This window comes from Dermacentor silvarum, unplaced genomic scaffold (genome assembly GCF_013339745.2).
Source record: "Dermacentor silvarum isolate Dsil-2018 unplaced genomic scaffold, BIME_Dsil_1.4 Seq919, whole genome shotgun sequence".
NCBI classification, from domain to species: domain Eukaryota; kingdom Metazoa; phylum Arthropoda; class Arachnida; order Ixodida; family Ixodidae; genus Dermacentor; species Dermacentor silvarum.
In genome coordinates, this window is record NW_023606969.1 from 46,735 (window position 1) to 60,001 (window position 13,267).

The following is a 13,267-nucleotide window of genomic DNA, read 5'->3' on the forward strand; positions in this document are numbered from 1 at the left end:
ACAGACAGGTTGCTTTAGACTTCATATAGAGATTCTGTGCAGACGACTCTATAGAGCGCGAGTTCTATAGAGTTCCTTTTGACTTCATAGGAACTCATTAGGAGTTCTAAAGGAACTCTAAATCCATTTTCATAAGGGCTCCTTTGGTGGTTGTGTGCTTCTGGCCAGCACAGAGATCAAGATGTGCGCGAAAATATTGAGGCGCAGGCTATCAATCGGAGTGGTCATAGCTGTGTAGACACAGCTTCTATCGACATGTTACATACAGAAACGGCCTTTCTGAAAAGCTCAGTTATACCCCTGACACACGCGCAAAAGTTGCAGGAAACCTTTGCAGGAAACCCCTTTTGTTACTCTGAAGGACCCCTTGCAGAAATGAGTTGCGCCGATGACACACGGCAGCGCACAAACTTTTTTAGGTGGTTCCTCAGTTGAACGCCGCAAAACTAGAAAAAAAGCTCTGCTTGTTAAGGCCGCAAGAGAGAAAAAAATTTACAAGAAGCTGCGCATGTAGGTTACATTTAGTTATTGTAGAACCCAATATCATTTTTTCCCATTTTTGATGGCTTATAACGCGCGTACTTGGAATTTAACATGGCGGCGCTAGCGACGTGGTGCGGGCGTTTGAGAGTGTAGCTAGAGTAAATCTTCACTGTTCGACAAATCGCATTACCGCTAAAATTTAAACCATTTACAATGTAAAAAAAAATACTTACGCGGCACCTTAGCTATGTAACAGCTTTTTTTTCTGTTGCTAAGTTGTGCACGCTGTATGCGAGAGTACGCCTTTCCGCTCGAAAGGTAGATGCCCGATCTTCTTTCCCACAAAGGAACTTTGGCGGGAGGGAGATACTCCGGCGCTTGAACGCCTTTCCAGTAGATGTTCCCTTACCTAAAGGACTTTAGAGTGCCCGTGTGTCAGGGGTATTAGACGCATTGATCAGGTGTGACGCTACTGTGCATGGTGTAAAATGTGTTTTTTTTTTCTGTGAATATATTTGTTGAAGTTAGCGCATTGTGTTGTCCGCGTCTTCTCTCCCTCCTGATCTACTGGCGCTAAATATGGTGTTTGAGTACCAACATGCCCAACATACATCAGTGGCATATAACATTTGTGAATGCTTCTACTCGATTTAACAGCTTCCCTGTAAAACAAGTCAATTAGGGATTATCAACTGTCAGAAATTTGGTAGAGAACACAGATAGCGTAGTGAGTGCCAAACCAGATCTGTGAATATAAAAATGTAGTGATGTGACACTACACTCCAGTCTCGTCGACGTCACCTTCACCTGCAGAGCTTTACAATTTTTTCTGCTCCAAGCGAACTACACGAGCGGACATTCAGATGATGAAGGCAGACCGAATTCTGTCGTTAAAAGAATACGCATTCGCAACATCTCCTTCAAGGGACTCACGCTCTTTTTACCACGTTCTTGTATTAAGGCTGAACGCTTCTTCTCAACAAACGGGGACGGAAAAGCTGCTAATTAGCAGAAGTAAACTAACTTACCTTTTAAGCAAGCATATTAAACCAAATGTTACAAGGGAGTTCGTCTTTGTTGGTGCATGTCGAGCTGACGTTGTTGCGTAAAAAAGCTACAATGAAGGAGGAGACAAGCGGGCGCCCACAGGCGGGCACGAACAAACGCTGTATAGAAGGCCAAAGTGTCTGCCTCGTTTTTCGGTGTTATAAATTTAATACTATATTTAAACTCCCATGGTATTCTGTAGCCACGCTTGAAAATTGCCAGAACATAAGGAACAGCGTTAAAAGGTTCCATTTTATTTTACAAATTTTATTCTTGTTTTCTATGTTGAACAAAATGAAGCACGTTATTAATCTAAAAGTCTTGATAGAACAAAGTGCAGACGTTTTTCCGCGACCTCGTGCTCAGCAGCCCAACACCATAGCCACTGAGAAACCACGGCGTGTGGAACTCCTCTTCGAGCTAGGACTGCACAACACGCTCGAGGAGATTGCCGAAGCACAACGCATATCTCAGCTCGAAGGATTAACAGAGACCGACACGGGCCGATACATCCTCGATCGACTGGGCATCACGTACCACAAACAACACGGACACAAAGCGCAAATACCCAAGGAAATCCGAGAAACCATACACATTGCAGCCATCCCTCGGAACGTCCCCCCTGACTTCAACAAAGGTCGCAGACTAGCAAGAGCCAAAACCCTCCTCCGATCGTACGGAAGGGAAACCGACGCGCGCTTTGTTGGCGCCGCGGAACACCCCGATGGCAGACGCTTCACTGTAGCAGTAATAGACACCAACTCCAAAACTGCCAACGTGTGTAGCGTCGAGACCCAACATGCAGAGGAAGCCGAAGAGGTAGCCATTGCCCTGGCCCTGTCGAAACCGGATTGCAATACGATCCTGAGCGACTCCCAGGCGGCGGTGAGAAACTTTGCCAAAGGACGCATTTCTCCTAAAGCCATCAACATTCTTAAGAGAATACGCACCCCCAAGGACCACCCGAGTCGTATCGTATGGTTCCCCGCCCACGTCAATACGGGTGACCAGGCACCCCCGAACCTCAACGAGGTAGCCCACCGCAGAGCGCGAGAGCTGACGGACCGCACCCGGCCGGCCTCTCGGGAAGACCCCTGAAACGAACGAGACACACTGACCACATACAACGCCATTACAAAGATGTACCAACAAGCCAGAAGAGCATTCCCACCACCACACAAAGACCTAAACAGGGCACAAGCAGTGGCCCTACGTCAACTGCACACAAAAACCTTCCCGAACCCGTTTCACATCAAACGGATATTCCCCGAAGTACACAAAGAAGACACATGCAAGATATGCAAACAGGAAACAACTACACTCAAACACATGCTATGGGAATGTAACGCCCAACACAAAAACGAATTAAACTCCGAGACCCTATAGCTGAGGTGGGCCGCCGCTCTGCGCAGCCCCGACCTCGGCGACCAACTCTGGGCTGTCCAGCAGGCCCGCGAGGGGGCGCTGGGACAAGATCTCGACGTCACGTCGTGGGAGACCTGAGCCCAGGTCGTCAAAACTGCAGGACAATTCAATAAAGTTATTACCATCCATCCATCGCAGCCGTTAATAACAGAAGTGACGTCATTTTGTTTTCAAAGTCGCAAAATTTGTTTTCGGAGGCCTGCCATGGTAGCTGTATATTCAAATGCTCCGCCATTCGACTTGTTTCGAGATTTCAGCGCAGAAAGCGATGCAGGAAAATATCAGCCGTACGGGTGTCGAAATCGCATCGCTGCACAGAAGATACTTTCCTTGGAGGTCGACGAACGCTTTGAGCGTAGAGTGCTCGTTCTTTCTTCGGACGCTAAGCCCGTCGGCCAGCGCTGTCCCACGAAAACAATTAAAGTAAACAATTACTTGGCGGTCGGAACTCACTATTTTTGACTGAACAGGTTAAGAAACAATGAAACTGCTTGCGTCACCAAATTCAGACAAATGTCGACAATCAAAGCAACACGAGGGCGGGGGCGTATTGAAACAGTGAACTTTACGAGCGCGCCTTTCTGCCCACTACAAGAATTACATCGCGTTGCAAGTGATAGCGGGATAGTGATAGCGTTTCGAGATTTCAGCGCAGAAAACGATGCAGGAAAAGATCAGCCGTACGGGTGTCGAAATCGCATTGCTGCACAGAAGATACTTTCCTTGGAGGTCGACGAACGCTTTGAGCGTAGAGTGCTCGTCCTTTCTTCGGACGCCAAGCCCGTCGGCCAGCGCTGTCCCACGAAAACAACTAAAGTAAACAATTACTTGCCGGTCGGAACTCACTAGTTTTGACTGAACAGGTTAAGAAACAATGAAACTGCTTGCGTTACCAAATTCAGACAAATGTCGACAATCAAAGCAACACGACGGCGGGGGCGTATTGCAACAGTGAACTTTACGAGCGCGCCTTTCTGCCCACTTCAAGAGTTACATCGCATTGCAAGTGATAGCGGCGTCAACACTCGCCGCTATCGGTAGGTGCTCTTACGGTGGGCGCCGAAAGAAGGTATTTATTGATAATGATCAAGTAAAACAGAGTTGTTCTTTTCTCGCCATGCGTATATAAAATTGATCAGGAATTTTATTTTCCTTTAATAAATTTAACTGTGTCTCGCTTTAATTAAAAAAAATGTTGCAGTGGCTTAGCTCGGCTATGCCAGGATATACGTAGCGTTAGCAAAGGTTCAGCTGATTATTCTTAGCTTTCCTGGTTGTCTAGATTGTCAAGGATTAGCTTGATTGTCATGCTTACTGCTGCTCCAATGACACACACGCGGTATACGTATTATGTGGCACATGTATATTTATTTTTGCTCATCGTCACGTTGCTTCTCTATTGCCACAAAGACGGCTGGGTGATCAGTGAAGTAACACGCTGCCGTCTCTATGGCCCCAACACAGTATTTGGAGTTGTCTGTCTGTCTCTGATAGACAAGATCAATGGTGCTTCCCCATTGGGTCGTCTGTGCAGTTGGAAGACTGGCTAAGTCGAGGTTAAACTTGTCCTTCAAAGGAACACAAAGAGAGTCTGGAGGACGATTGAAGTCACCAGCCACCACACACAGTTCATTTGCCGCCCGACTAGGTATACACGTAGCCACTACGTCTATAGTGTCTTTAACGGAATTGTTCGGTGGCACATACACGGCTTCGATTATCACACCACTTTCGTCAAGCTGAACGGCACAGGCTTCACCCTTATGGCGAATTCCATTGGGAGAACAGGAGCACTCAAAAGCACGCTGAAAGTGCTCGTTCCACAGGCGACGTGTTTCAGTGGTCGAACAGGAGTGGGAGCGCCGTCATCCAGTGGTAGAACTAGAGCAGTTTCGCTGCGCCGAGAGCAGCTGGGAGCAGTCCGGACTGCTCTCGCTTGAAAAGCGGAGTACGGAGGAAGTCACGTGGCTTAAACCGTCATATCCTCCTCATTTCTTTTTATTTTGCTTCAGCCAGCGCGCGCGGCGGCAATGGCGGCAGCCTAGCGTGGTTTGTGTTTTGACACCGCTGATTTTGACGTCGGTGATACGAGCGAGATTCGCAGCGATTTAGCGACAGATCCTGGCATTTCTAGTCCGCCTTGCTTCTCGTCGGATGCGCGGGGGACAGCGGCAGCAAAGCGTCTTCGCCTTGCTTGAGACGCTCGACGGTGACAGCAGCGAAAGCTGCTAGAGCTCAACTTGAGATGATCTTCGCAGGCGGAAGCGTTGTGGGATGCGTCGGCGCTGCACAAAAGTATGTAGTACGTGGCCGCAAACGGTGACAGCGTTAAGCCCGACAGATTACAAGACGATCAGGCGTGTTCTGCCGCTCTCCTGCAGAGAATGGTGGGACGTCGATTGCTTTAGTCACATGGTACATTTCTCCTCACAAGTCCCCCTCCCAACTGCTCTCCGAATGCACGCCGTATTCCAGTGGCGGGTCGAGTGTGCCTGCTCTCACTGCGCTGTCACCCGACTCCGCACTGCGCGGCGCCCTGCTCCTCTTCTCCCAATGGAATTCGCCATTAGGCACCGCTACGTTTGGCAGTTCACTGGCAGCAATCCCAATCCTGACATAGATGCAGACTATGAGCAGAATTTGCGCTCTCCTTCTCCGTGGCTATACCACACTGGCAAACGCCAGTCAGAAGCGCAGCGGCTCCAGCGCAGTGTCAGACGGCGACTGCACAGCGAGCGCGCGCCGGCGCCAGTGCGTCTACCACGGCTACGACGTCACTACTCTAGAATGCGCAGACCGGCGGCGGAGTGCGCGAGAGGTGCCGGCTCCGATGGCTCCGGTGCGCAAGCCGTTTGACATCACTGATCCTTGCGCATGCGCAGCACGCCTGTTGATGTGCCGCGCGAAACGGGCTTGGCTAGGCCAGTGTAGCTAACGCTACAAAACGCTTTTTTCTTTCCCGATGTTTGTTCCCTCCAAACATAGTCGCGCTTCAATCGCTGCTCCCATAACCACCCGTGCTGATGTTGCTGACAATTCGTTCTGAACCGCTTTACGCCCGAAGCTTCGCGACCTATGTTGATCGATATTGCATCGGCTTTTATGCATCGGTCATCGAAGGTTACAGAGTAATTCCTGGTAATCCAGAAAGTACTCGAAAGTATTCTACTATGTCGTTCATACAATAAGATTATTTAAGCGTCGGTGACAACTGACAACCGGACAGAACCTCGACAACATTTATTCACATGCAGGCGAGTCGTGCGCCGAGCAATAACGTTTAACCTCTCTTAGCCAGTGAAAAGCTGTCACCGCTGAAAGATAAACAAATACACATGTTAATATATTAAACGTTCCCATGGTAAAATAATAAGGCTGAGTGTCGTAGGTCACGTACAGGATTTTAAAGCGCAGCTTTCTTTGCCTCTATTTCCGACTTTCCAGGCGCTGCTGTGATGGTGTTGCCGCGCCTGCTGCTGGGTTTCTTGCAACTTGACCAGATGGCGCTCGACTCCACTCATCCCGTAGGTAACGTACAGCTTCCAGAAGCGCTTGGGTTTAAAGTGGACGGAAGCATCAACAGATCAACAGTCGACAGAAGTAAGAGACGTTTAGACTATTGGTGAAAAAAAAAAGCAGGGAAGAGATTGATACGACCTGATCTCTTACCGTCATATGTAGTGGTACGAGGTAGATTTTGAGGGGGGAAAATATTAATGAGATGAATATGAAAATGCTAGATAAAGATCACGCGTCATTCCACTGCTGTGAAGGTGGATTACCAGCGAAGAGGTTGAACACACGACATAGAGGTGAGACAGGATTTAGATCAATTGTATGAGCTGTAATGAAGAAGACAAGACGACGACGAAGCAGTCAGCCAGCAAGCCACAGTGTTGGTGCTAACCACGCGCCCCGAGCTTGCGCTTGTCGGGATTTTGGACTGCTGGTCGCCTCGCCGGTTCTTGACGTTCGCCTGACGTTTCTCGCATTCATTGACGTCTACACGTGAATAAATCACGTTGCATTTGGTGGAGGCTACTACTATGTTAGTTTCCAACTGGCTCCCATCCTCCGTTACATTACTTCGTGGAGAATCTTTGGGTCACAGTCAAGGTGCCGATCTCCTGCGCTCCCTCGAGTTTGCAGAGGACCAACCCCATCTTCAACTGAATGCCATGACATCACCTGTTCCCAAACCTTCGGGTCCAGACAGTTTCCACCCTTCTATTGCTGCCAATCTTCCGTCAACACAACGCAGCGAACTCCTGGCCCTTCTTCGAGACTTCCGCTCCTCCTTCGATTGCGCTCAACCATCTTTAGGTCGTACAACAAGCGTCACGCACCACATTGACACCGGTTCCCATGCGCCCTTACGCCAACGACCATACCGAATTTCAGCGGCAGAACGGCGTATTATCAATGAACAAGTGGATGATATGCTTACGCGTGGTGTCATTCAGCCATCCCAGAGCCCCTGGTCCTCTCCTGTTGTACTTGTGCGCAAAAAGGATGGCTCTATCAGATTCTGTGTTGACTACCGCCGCCTCAATAAGATAACTCGGAAGGATGTATACCCGTTGCCCCGCATCGATGATGCTCTCGATTGTTTGCAAGGGGCAGAATATTTCTCGTCACTGGATTTGCGCTCGGGTTACTGGCAAGTTCCAATGGCCGACCCTGACCGACCTAAGACGGCTTTTGTCACTACTGACGGACTGTATGAGTTTAACGTGATGCCGTTCGGATTGTGCAACGCCCCAGCTACTGTCGAACGGATGATGGATAACATCCTTCGTGGCTACAAGTGGAATACCTGCCTCTGCTACCTTGACAACATCGTCGTTTTTTTCTCGCGATTTTCGAACGCACCTTGTTCGTCTTCGTGCGATTCTCACGTGCCTCACCTCTGCTGGCCTTCAACTTAACATAAAGAAGTGCCACTTTGCTGCACGCCAGTTGACGATACTAGGCCACGTCGTCTGCAAGGAGGGAGTTCTTCCGGACCCCGCGAAGCTCCGTGCCGTAGCCGAATATCCCAAGCCCAATTCCTTGAAAACACTTAGAAGTTTCATTGGGCTGTGCTCGTATTTTCGTCGATTTGTGCGCGACTTTGCTACCATCATCGCGCCTCTTACCAACCTTCTGACCGCCTCTAACGGCCTGTCTGCTTGGTCAACAGAATGCGACGAATCTTTTCGAACGCTACGGCGCTTACTAACGTCGCCACCAATACTTCGTCACTTTGACCCTAATGCGCCTACGGAGATCCATACTGACGCCAGTGGTGTTGGCCTTGGTGCGGTATTGGCTCAAAAAACACCAGGATACCAAGAATACGTCGTTGCCTACGCGAGTCGAACGCTCAAGAAGGCCGAGTGTAACTATTCTGTCACCGAGAAAGAGTGCCTCGCTATAATTTGGGCTTTGGCTAAGTTTCGTCCGTACCTTTATGGCCGCCCTTTCGACGTCGTCACGGACCATCATGCTCTATGCTGGCTCTCGTCGCTGAAAGATCCCTCGGGACGCCTCGGTCGTTGGGCGCTTCGCCTGCAAGATTACGACATCCGTGTTTTGTACCGATCCGGCCGCAAACACTCGGACGCTGATGCACTGTCCCGCTCGCCGCTAGCGTAACACACGGCTTCTCCGTCAGCCTCTTCGGCTCCCTTGTCGCCTATTGACTTTACAGACATGTCGTCGGAGCAACACAAGGATGCGTGGATTTGTCAACTCCTTGACTTTCTCACTGACCCATCCACTTATCCCGCCTCAAGAACTCTGCGTCGCCAAGTCGCCCATTTCACTATTCGCGACGATCTCCTTTATCGCCGGAATTACGCATCTGATGGCCGGAGGTGGCTTCTAGTGGTACCTCGCCACATGCGCACGGACATATGCGCTGCTTTCCACACTGACCCACAAAGCGCTCACGCCGGCGTTCTCAAGACCTACAATCGCCTGCGGCAGCGATTCTACTGGCGCGGAATGTATGCATTTGTGTGCAAGTACATACGTGCTTGCACTGCCTGTCAGCGGCGCAAGACTCCAGCTCAACGCCCGGCCGGTACACTTCAGCCTCTCCCTTGCCCGGCCCGTCCATTCGACCGCGTCGGTATCGACTTATACGGCCCGCTTCCCTCGACCACCTCTGGGAATAGGTGGATAATTGTCGGCGTGGACCACCTCACGCGTTACGCCGAGACTGCAGCTTTGCCTACAGCCACGGCAAGAGACGTTGCGTTTTTCATCTTACGCAACTTCGTACTGCGCCACGGTGCTCCCCGTGAGCTTTTAAGCGACAGGGGACGTGTTTTCCTGTCTGATGCTATTGAAGCCTTGCTCGTTCAGTGTAAAATCGTTCATCGCATGACCAGTGCATATCATCCGCAAACTAATGGCCTCACTGAGCGATATAATGGCACTCTGGGGGATATGCTGACGATGTACACGGCGTCAGACCAGACAAATTGGGACACCGTCTTTCCATTCATCACATATGCGTACAACACTGCTACGCACGCGACTACAGGATTCTCGCCGTTCTTCCTCTTGTACGGACGTGAGCCATCATGCACACTGGACACTATGCTTCCCTACACACCTGACTCATCTGAGTACACTGCAATTTCTGATGTCGCGAAGTACGCCGAAGATTGTCGTCAATTGGCCCGTTCATTGACAACCGAGGACCAAGGTCACCAGAAGCTCAGGCACGACACCGACCGATCTCTCACTACTTTCGCGACCGGTGCCCTAGTTTGGCTTTGGATTCCTCCGAGTACGCCTGGCCTTTCGTCTAAATTATTGGCCTGATATCATGGGCCCTACCGCATCCTCGCTCGGACATCTCCAGTCAATTATGACGTTGAGCCTTTGACACCGTCTCAAGACTTACGCCGTCGTGGTCGAGAAATCGTTCACGTGAGTCGCCTCAAGCCCTATTATGACCCCTCTATACTGTCAACGCCTTAAGTCGCCAGGATGGCTACGCTACTTCCCGGGGGCCAATGTAATGAAGAAGACAAGACGACGACGAAGCAGTCAGCAAGCAAGCCACAGTGTTGGTGCTAACCACGCGCCCCGAGCTTGCGCTTGTCCGGATTTTGGACTGCTGGTCGCCTCGCCGCTTCTTGACGTTCGCCTGACGTTTCTCGCATTCATTGACGTCTACACGTGAATAAATCACGTTGCAGAGCAAATTTTACTTCTCTTGAAACTTTTATTTTGATCGGCAGTCTTGATCGACGCCATACATCCGCGTAGAAGACTACCGCCACTTCGGCAAGCAGGTGGAAACTAGACACGCGCGATGGGGCCGGCACCCGGAGGAAAATAAACACGCGCGTCGGGACCGCCCCGTCGAGAGAGCGAAAAGAAACTAGGCACGCCAGCGCTTGGAACTATGACAAGAGAGGGCGGTGCGAGCGTACACATGGACGACACGGGTTGCACAGCGGCAAATCTTTGAGAAACCCTTATTATCTACCTGAGAGTATGCTGATTTTGAAAATGGTTCCTATTGATAACTAATCTACTGAAAATACATATCCAAGTGATGAGACACGTATAAGCTTTTGCGTAGAATGAAGCGATTTTGCATCAAATTCGGAAACTGAATTATTGCACACGCAGATGTGTTGACGGACACGAAGAATGCATAGAACCCTAACTATAGACAGCTTCGCTGTAAAACATGTATAGCATACCTGATTAAATCAAGCGGGCTAGGTGGCTATTTCTCACCACCCCATTTATAAAGGGATGCCATTAAATCACCATAATAATCATCATCACCCGGCCGGCGCCACCGCGGGCCGGGATGCGTAGCTTGTGCGTATGGCACGTGCTCAGCTCGCTTTCCTGTAGGCTCATGCACACTAGGCCGACATGACACCGATTTTTGTCTGCCGACTGTTGGCGACAGAGTTTTCCTCCCTTCAAATTGTTGGCCATAGCGTTTTCTGTCCTATAAAGATAGGTCGCCAACTGTCGGCAGACCAAAATCGGTGTCGTGCATGCCTAGTGTGAATGAGCCTTATGCAACAAAAATGCAAGTGCTCGGCTGTGGACGTCGCGTGCTGGGCTGTGATAGTGTGAACATTATAATCGTCTATGGCCTCAAGATAGCTCTTGGAGCTGGCGTCACAACAGAGTGCTGGCCACGTATGCAAAAAGAGCACGTAAACACGCACCAGCAAAATGGTTCCCAAGCTTGCACTCAATCGAGGACACCCAGGCCCGAAAGAAGCGTCGCGTAGAACACGTGGACATACTCTGCGAAATGTGATGCAGACCGCGAATAAAGGTATACAATGTATGCGTACAATTTTATAATATATAATGCAATTACATACAGCGGCACAATTTAATTAAAGTTTAACTCTTCTGTCACGATGCGATGTGCCATGTGAGGCAATAATAAGGCTGAACTCTCCGAGACTATTAACAATGACGCACAACAACGCCTCAAGCAAACACGTCTCCCTGTGTGTTCCGGGGATTGCGGACACACAGTGGTACACACAAGGTAACGTTTAACTTTAACCTAACACTCTCGTATCGGACTAAACGCAGAAGCAATTACACATTCGCGGCCAATATCACCACCAATTATCGTCGCTTAAAGCAAACAGCATACAAAACTTCTCTTCCATCGATACCCAGAGTGCGAGGCATCTGCATATTTTTCAATGGAAGTTTTTCTATGCTCTTTGTCTATAGAAAGACCGCTGAAACAGCAAATCTAAGGTTGGTAGCAGACTGTGGTGCCACCCATTGAAGTGAAATGCCGTTGTGTTTGCGCAAGCATTTATGGCCTCTATTAGACACTGCAGGTCTCCATACCGCATCCCCCCAATACCCGCCTTGACATATCGGCAGCATCGTTATACACTTCGTAGAAATTTCACAAGATGTCAAACAACAAAAAATTGTAAAATAACTTTAATAACGTGCCCCACGTATCTCACTTTGAATACAGAGAACACACACGATGGCTTCTTGGTCTGGAGCGCCCCTTACCCATTCAAATCTTCACAGGCATTGAATGCACCTTTTATCTACGACGGCGGAATCCATGGTGACCAGCGGCTAATCTGCCGTAGCCAGCTGGACCGTACTGGCCCACCGAATAGCCGGGGGCACCGTAACCGGAAGGAGTGCGTTCTCCGGCGGCGTAACCACCCACAACAGCTCCACTAGGGCCGTAGCCGAAGCGTCCGTAGCCACCATAGCCGGCTCCAGCTCCGCGGCCGTAAGGGTCGTATCCGTATCCACCATCTCCGCTCAATGCGTTGTTGTAACCAGGGGCTGCCCTGGCGCCGTACGCAGCAGGTGTTGCCGTCCCAGCAGGAACGGGCGGCACAACGGGCGCGGCGTTGAACACAACGTCGGCGCTGGCTCCCGGCGCGGTGCCCGGTTCGTTGGTGTCTACAGTGGCGCGGAAGCCATTGGCATCGGCGACGTAGCTGACGCGCCGGTAGAGACCGTTGACGTCCGTGTAACCGTACGAGCCAGTCTTTGCGTTATTTGCGTCACCTTGTTCACTGCGGAACTGCCGGTTGCCGAACTCGTCAGCCGTGTCGTAACCAAAGCTGTACGGCTGCGGTGGCTGCATCGAAAAAGAGAATAAAGAGAATATCACAACACCTGCTGAAATGTTGCAGCTTTATAAGTGGAGCTTAACGGACTTGCCTGGTGCGTGTCTCAAAGGAAATTCAGTTAGCTACAGTACTCGACTCCACCCACAACACTAGCGAGTGAAGAAATCCAGAAGTTATAGTGTTACGAGGGTCACAGAGACAGTAGATTGGGCTCACAGGATAATGCGCTTAACGGAATATCCTATTCCCAAGTTGGCTGCAGCACAATGCGATTTGCGGTTTTGCGTACTGCGAACACCACGTATGCATTCTGTATTTCTTGCGGCATCATAGCGGCACCAAAAAAAGGAAAATTGCTTGTTAACAGAAAAGAAACTTGGGCGAGTGGGTGGCAATTCATGTTTAGGAAAATAACAGCGCTAGATGGACAAGGACACAGGCAAAGAAGTGTCGTGTTCTTCTTTGCCTGTGTCCTTGTCGATCCAGCGATGTTATACTTCTAAATATGCTTCTTATCGAATTCCTCACAGCTTTTCCGCCTTGAGCGTGGTAAGAAAAAGAAAGAAAACAATAAATTACATGCTGAAGAATGCAGGTCAACATGGTGGCTAAATGTCTGAACAAACATGAATCTGGCGTGGGCACTACATATTCCGAACTTCAATCTGATTTTCTGTTTCATGCTCATTCAGCAAATTTTGGGCAGA

The 13,267-nt window shown here is 49.8% G+C and overlaps 1 protein-coding gene across 1 annotated transcript; it reads right to left on the reverse strand.

The window, feature by feature from the left end:
* Positions 1 to 12,013: 12,013 nt before the first annotated feature.
* LOC119435799 (cuticle protein 16.8) lies at positions 12,014 to 12,568 on the reverse strand (the record flags this gene model as incomplete). Its single annotated transcript, XM_037702516.1, has 1 exon — positions 12,014 to 12,568. A coding segment is annotated over one exon (555 nt), but the record flags the coding sequence as incomplete, so codon positions are not given.
* Positions 12,569 to 13,267: the final 699 nt, after the last annotated feature.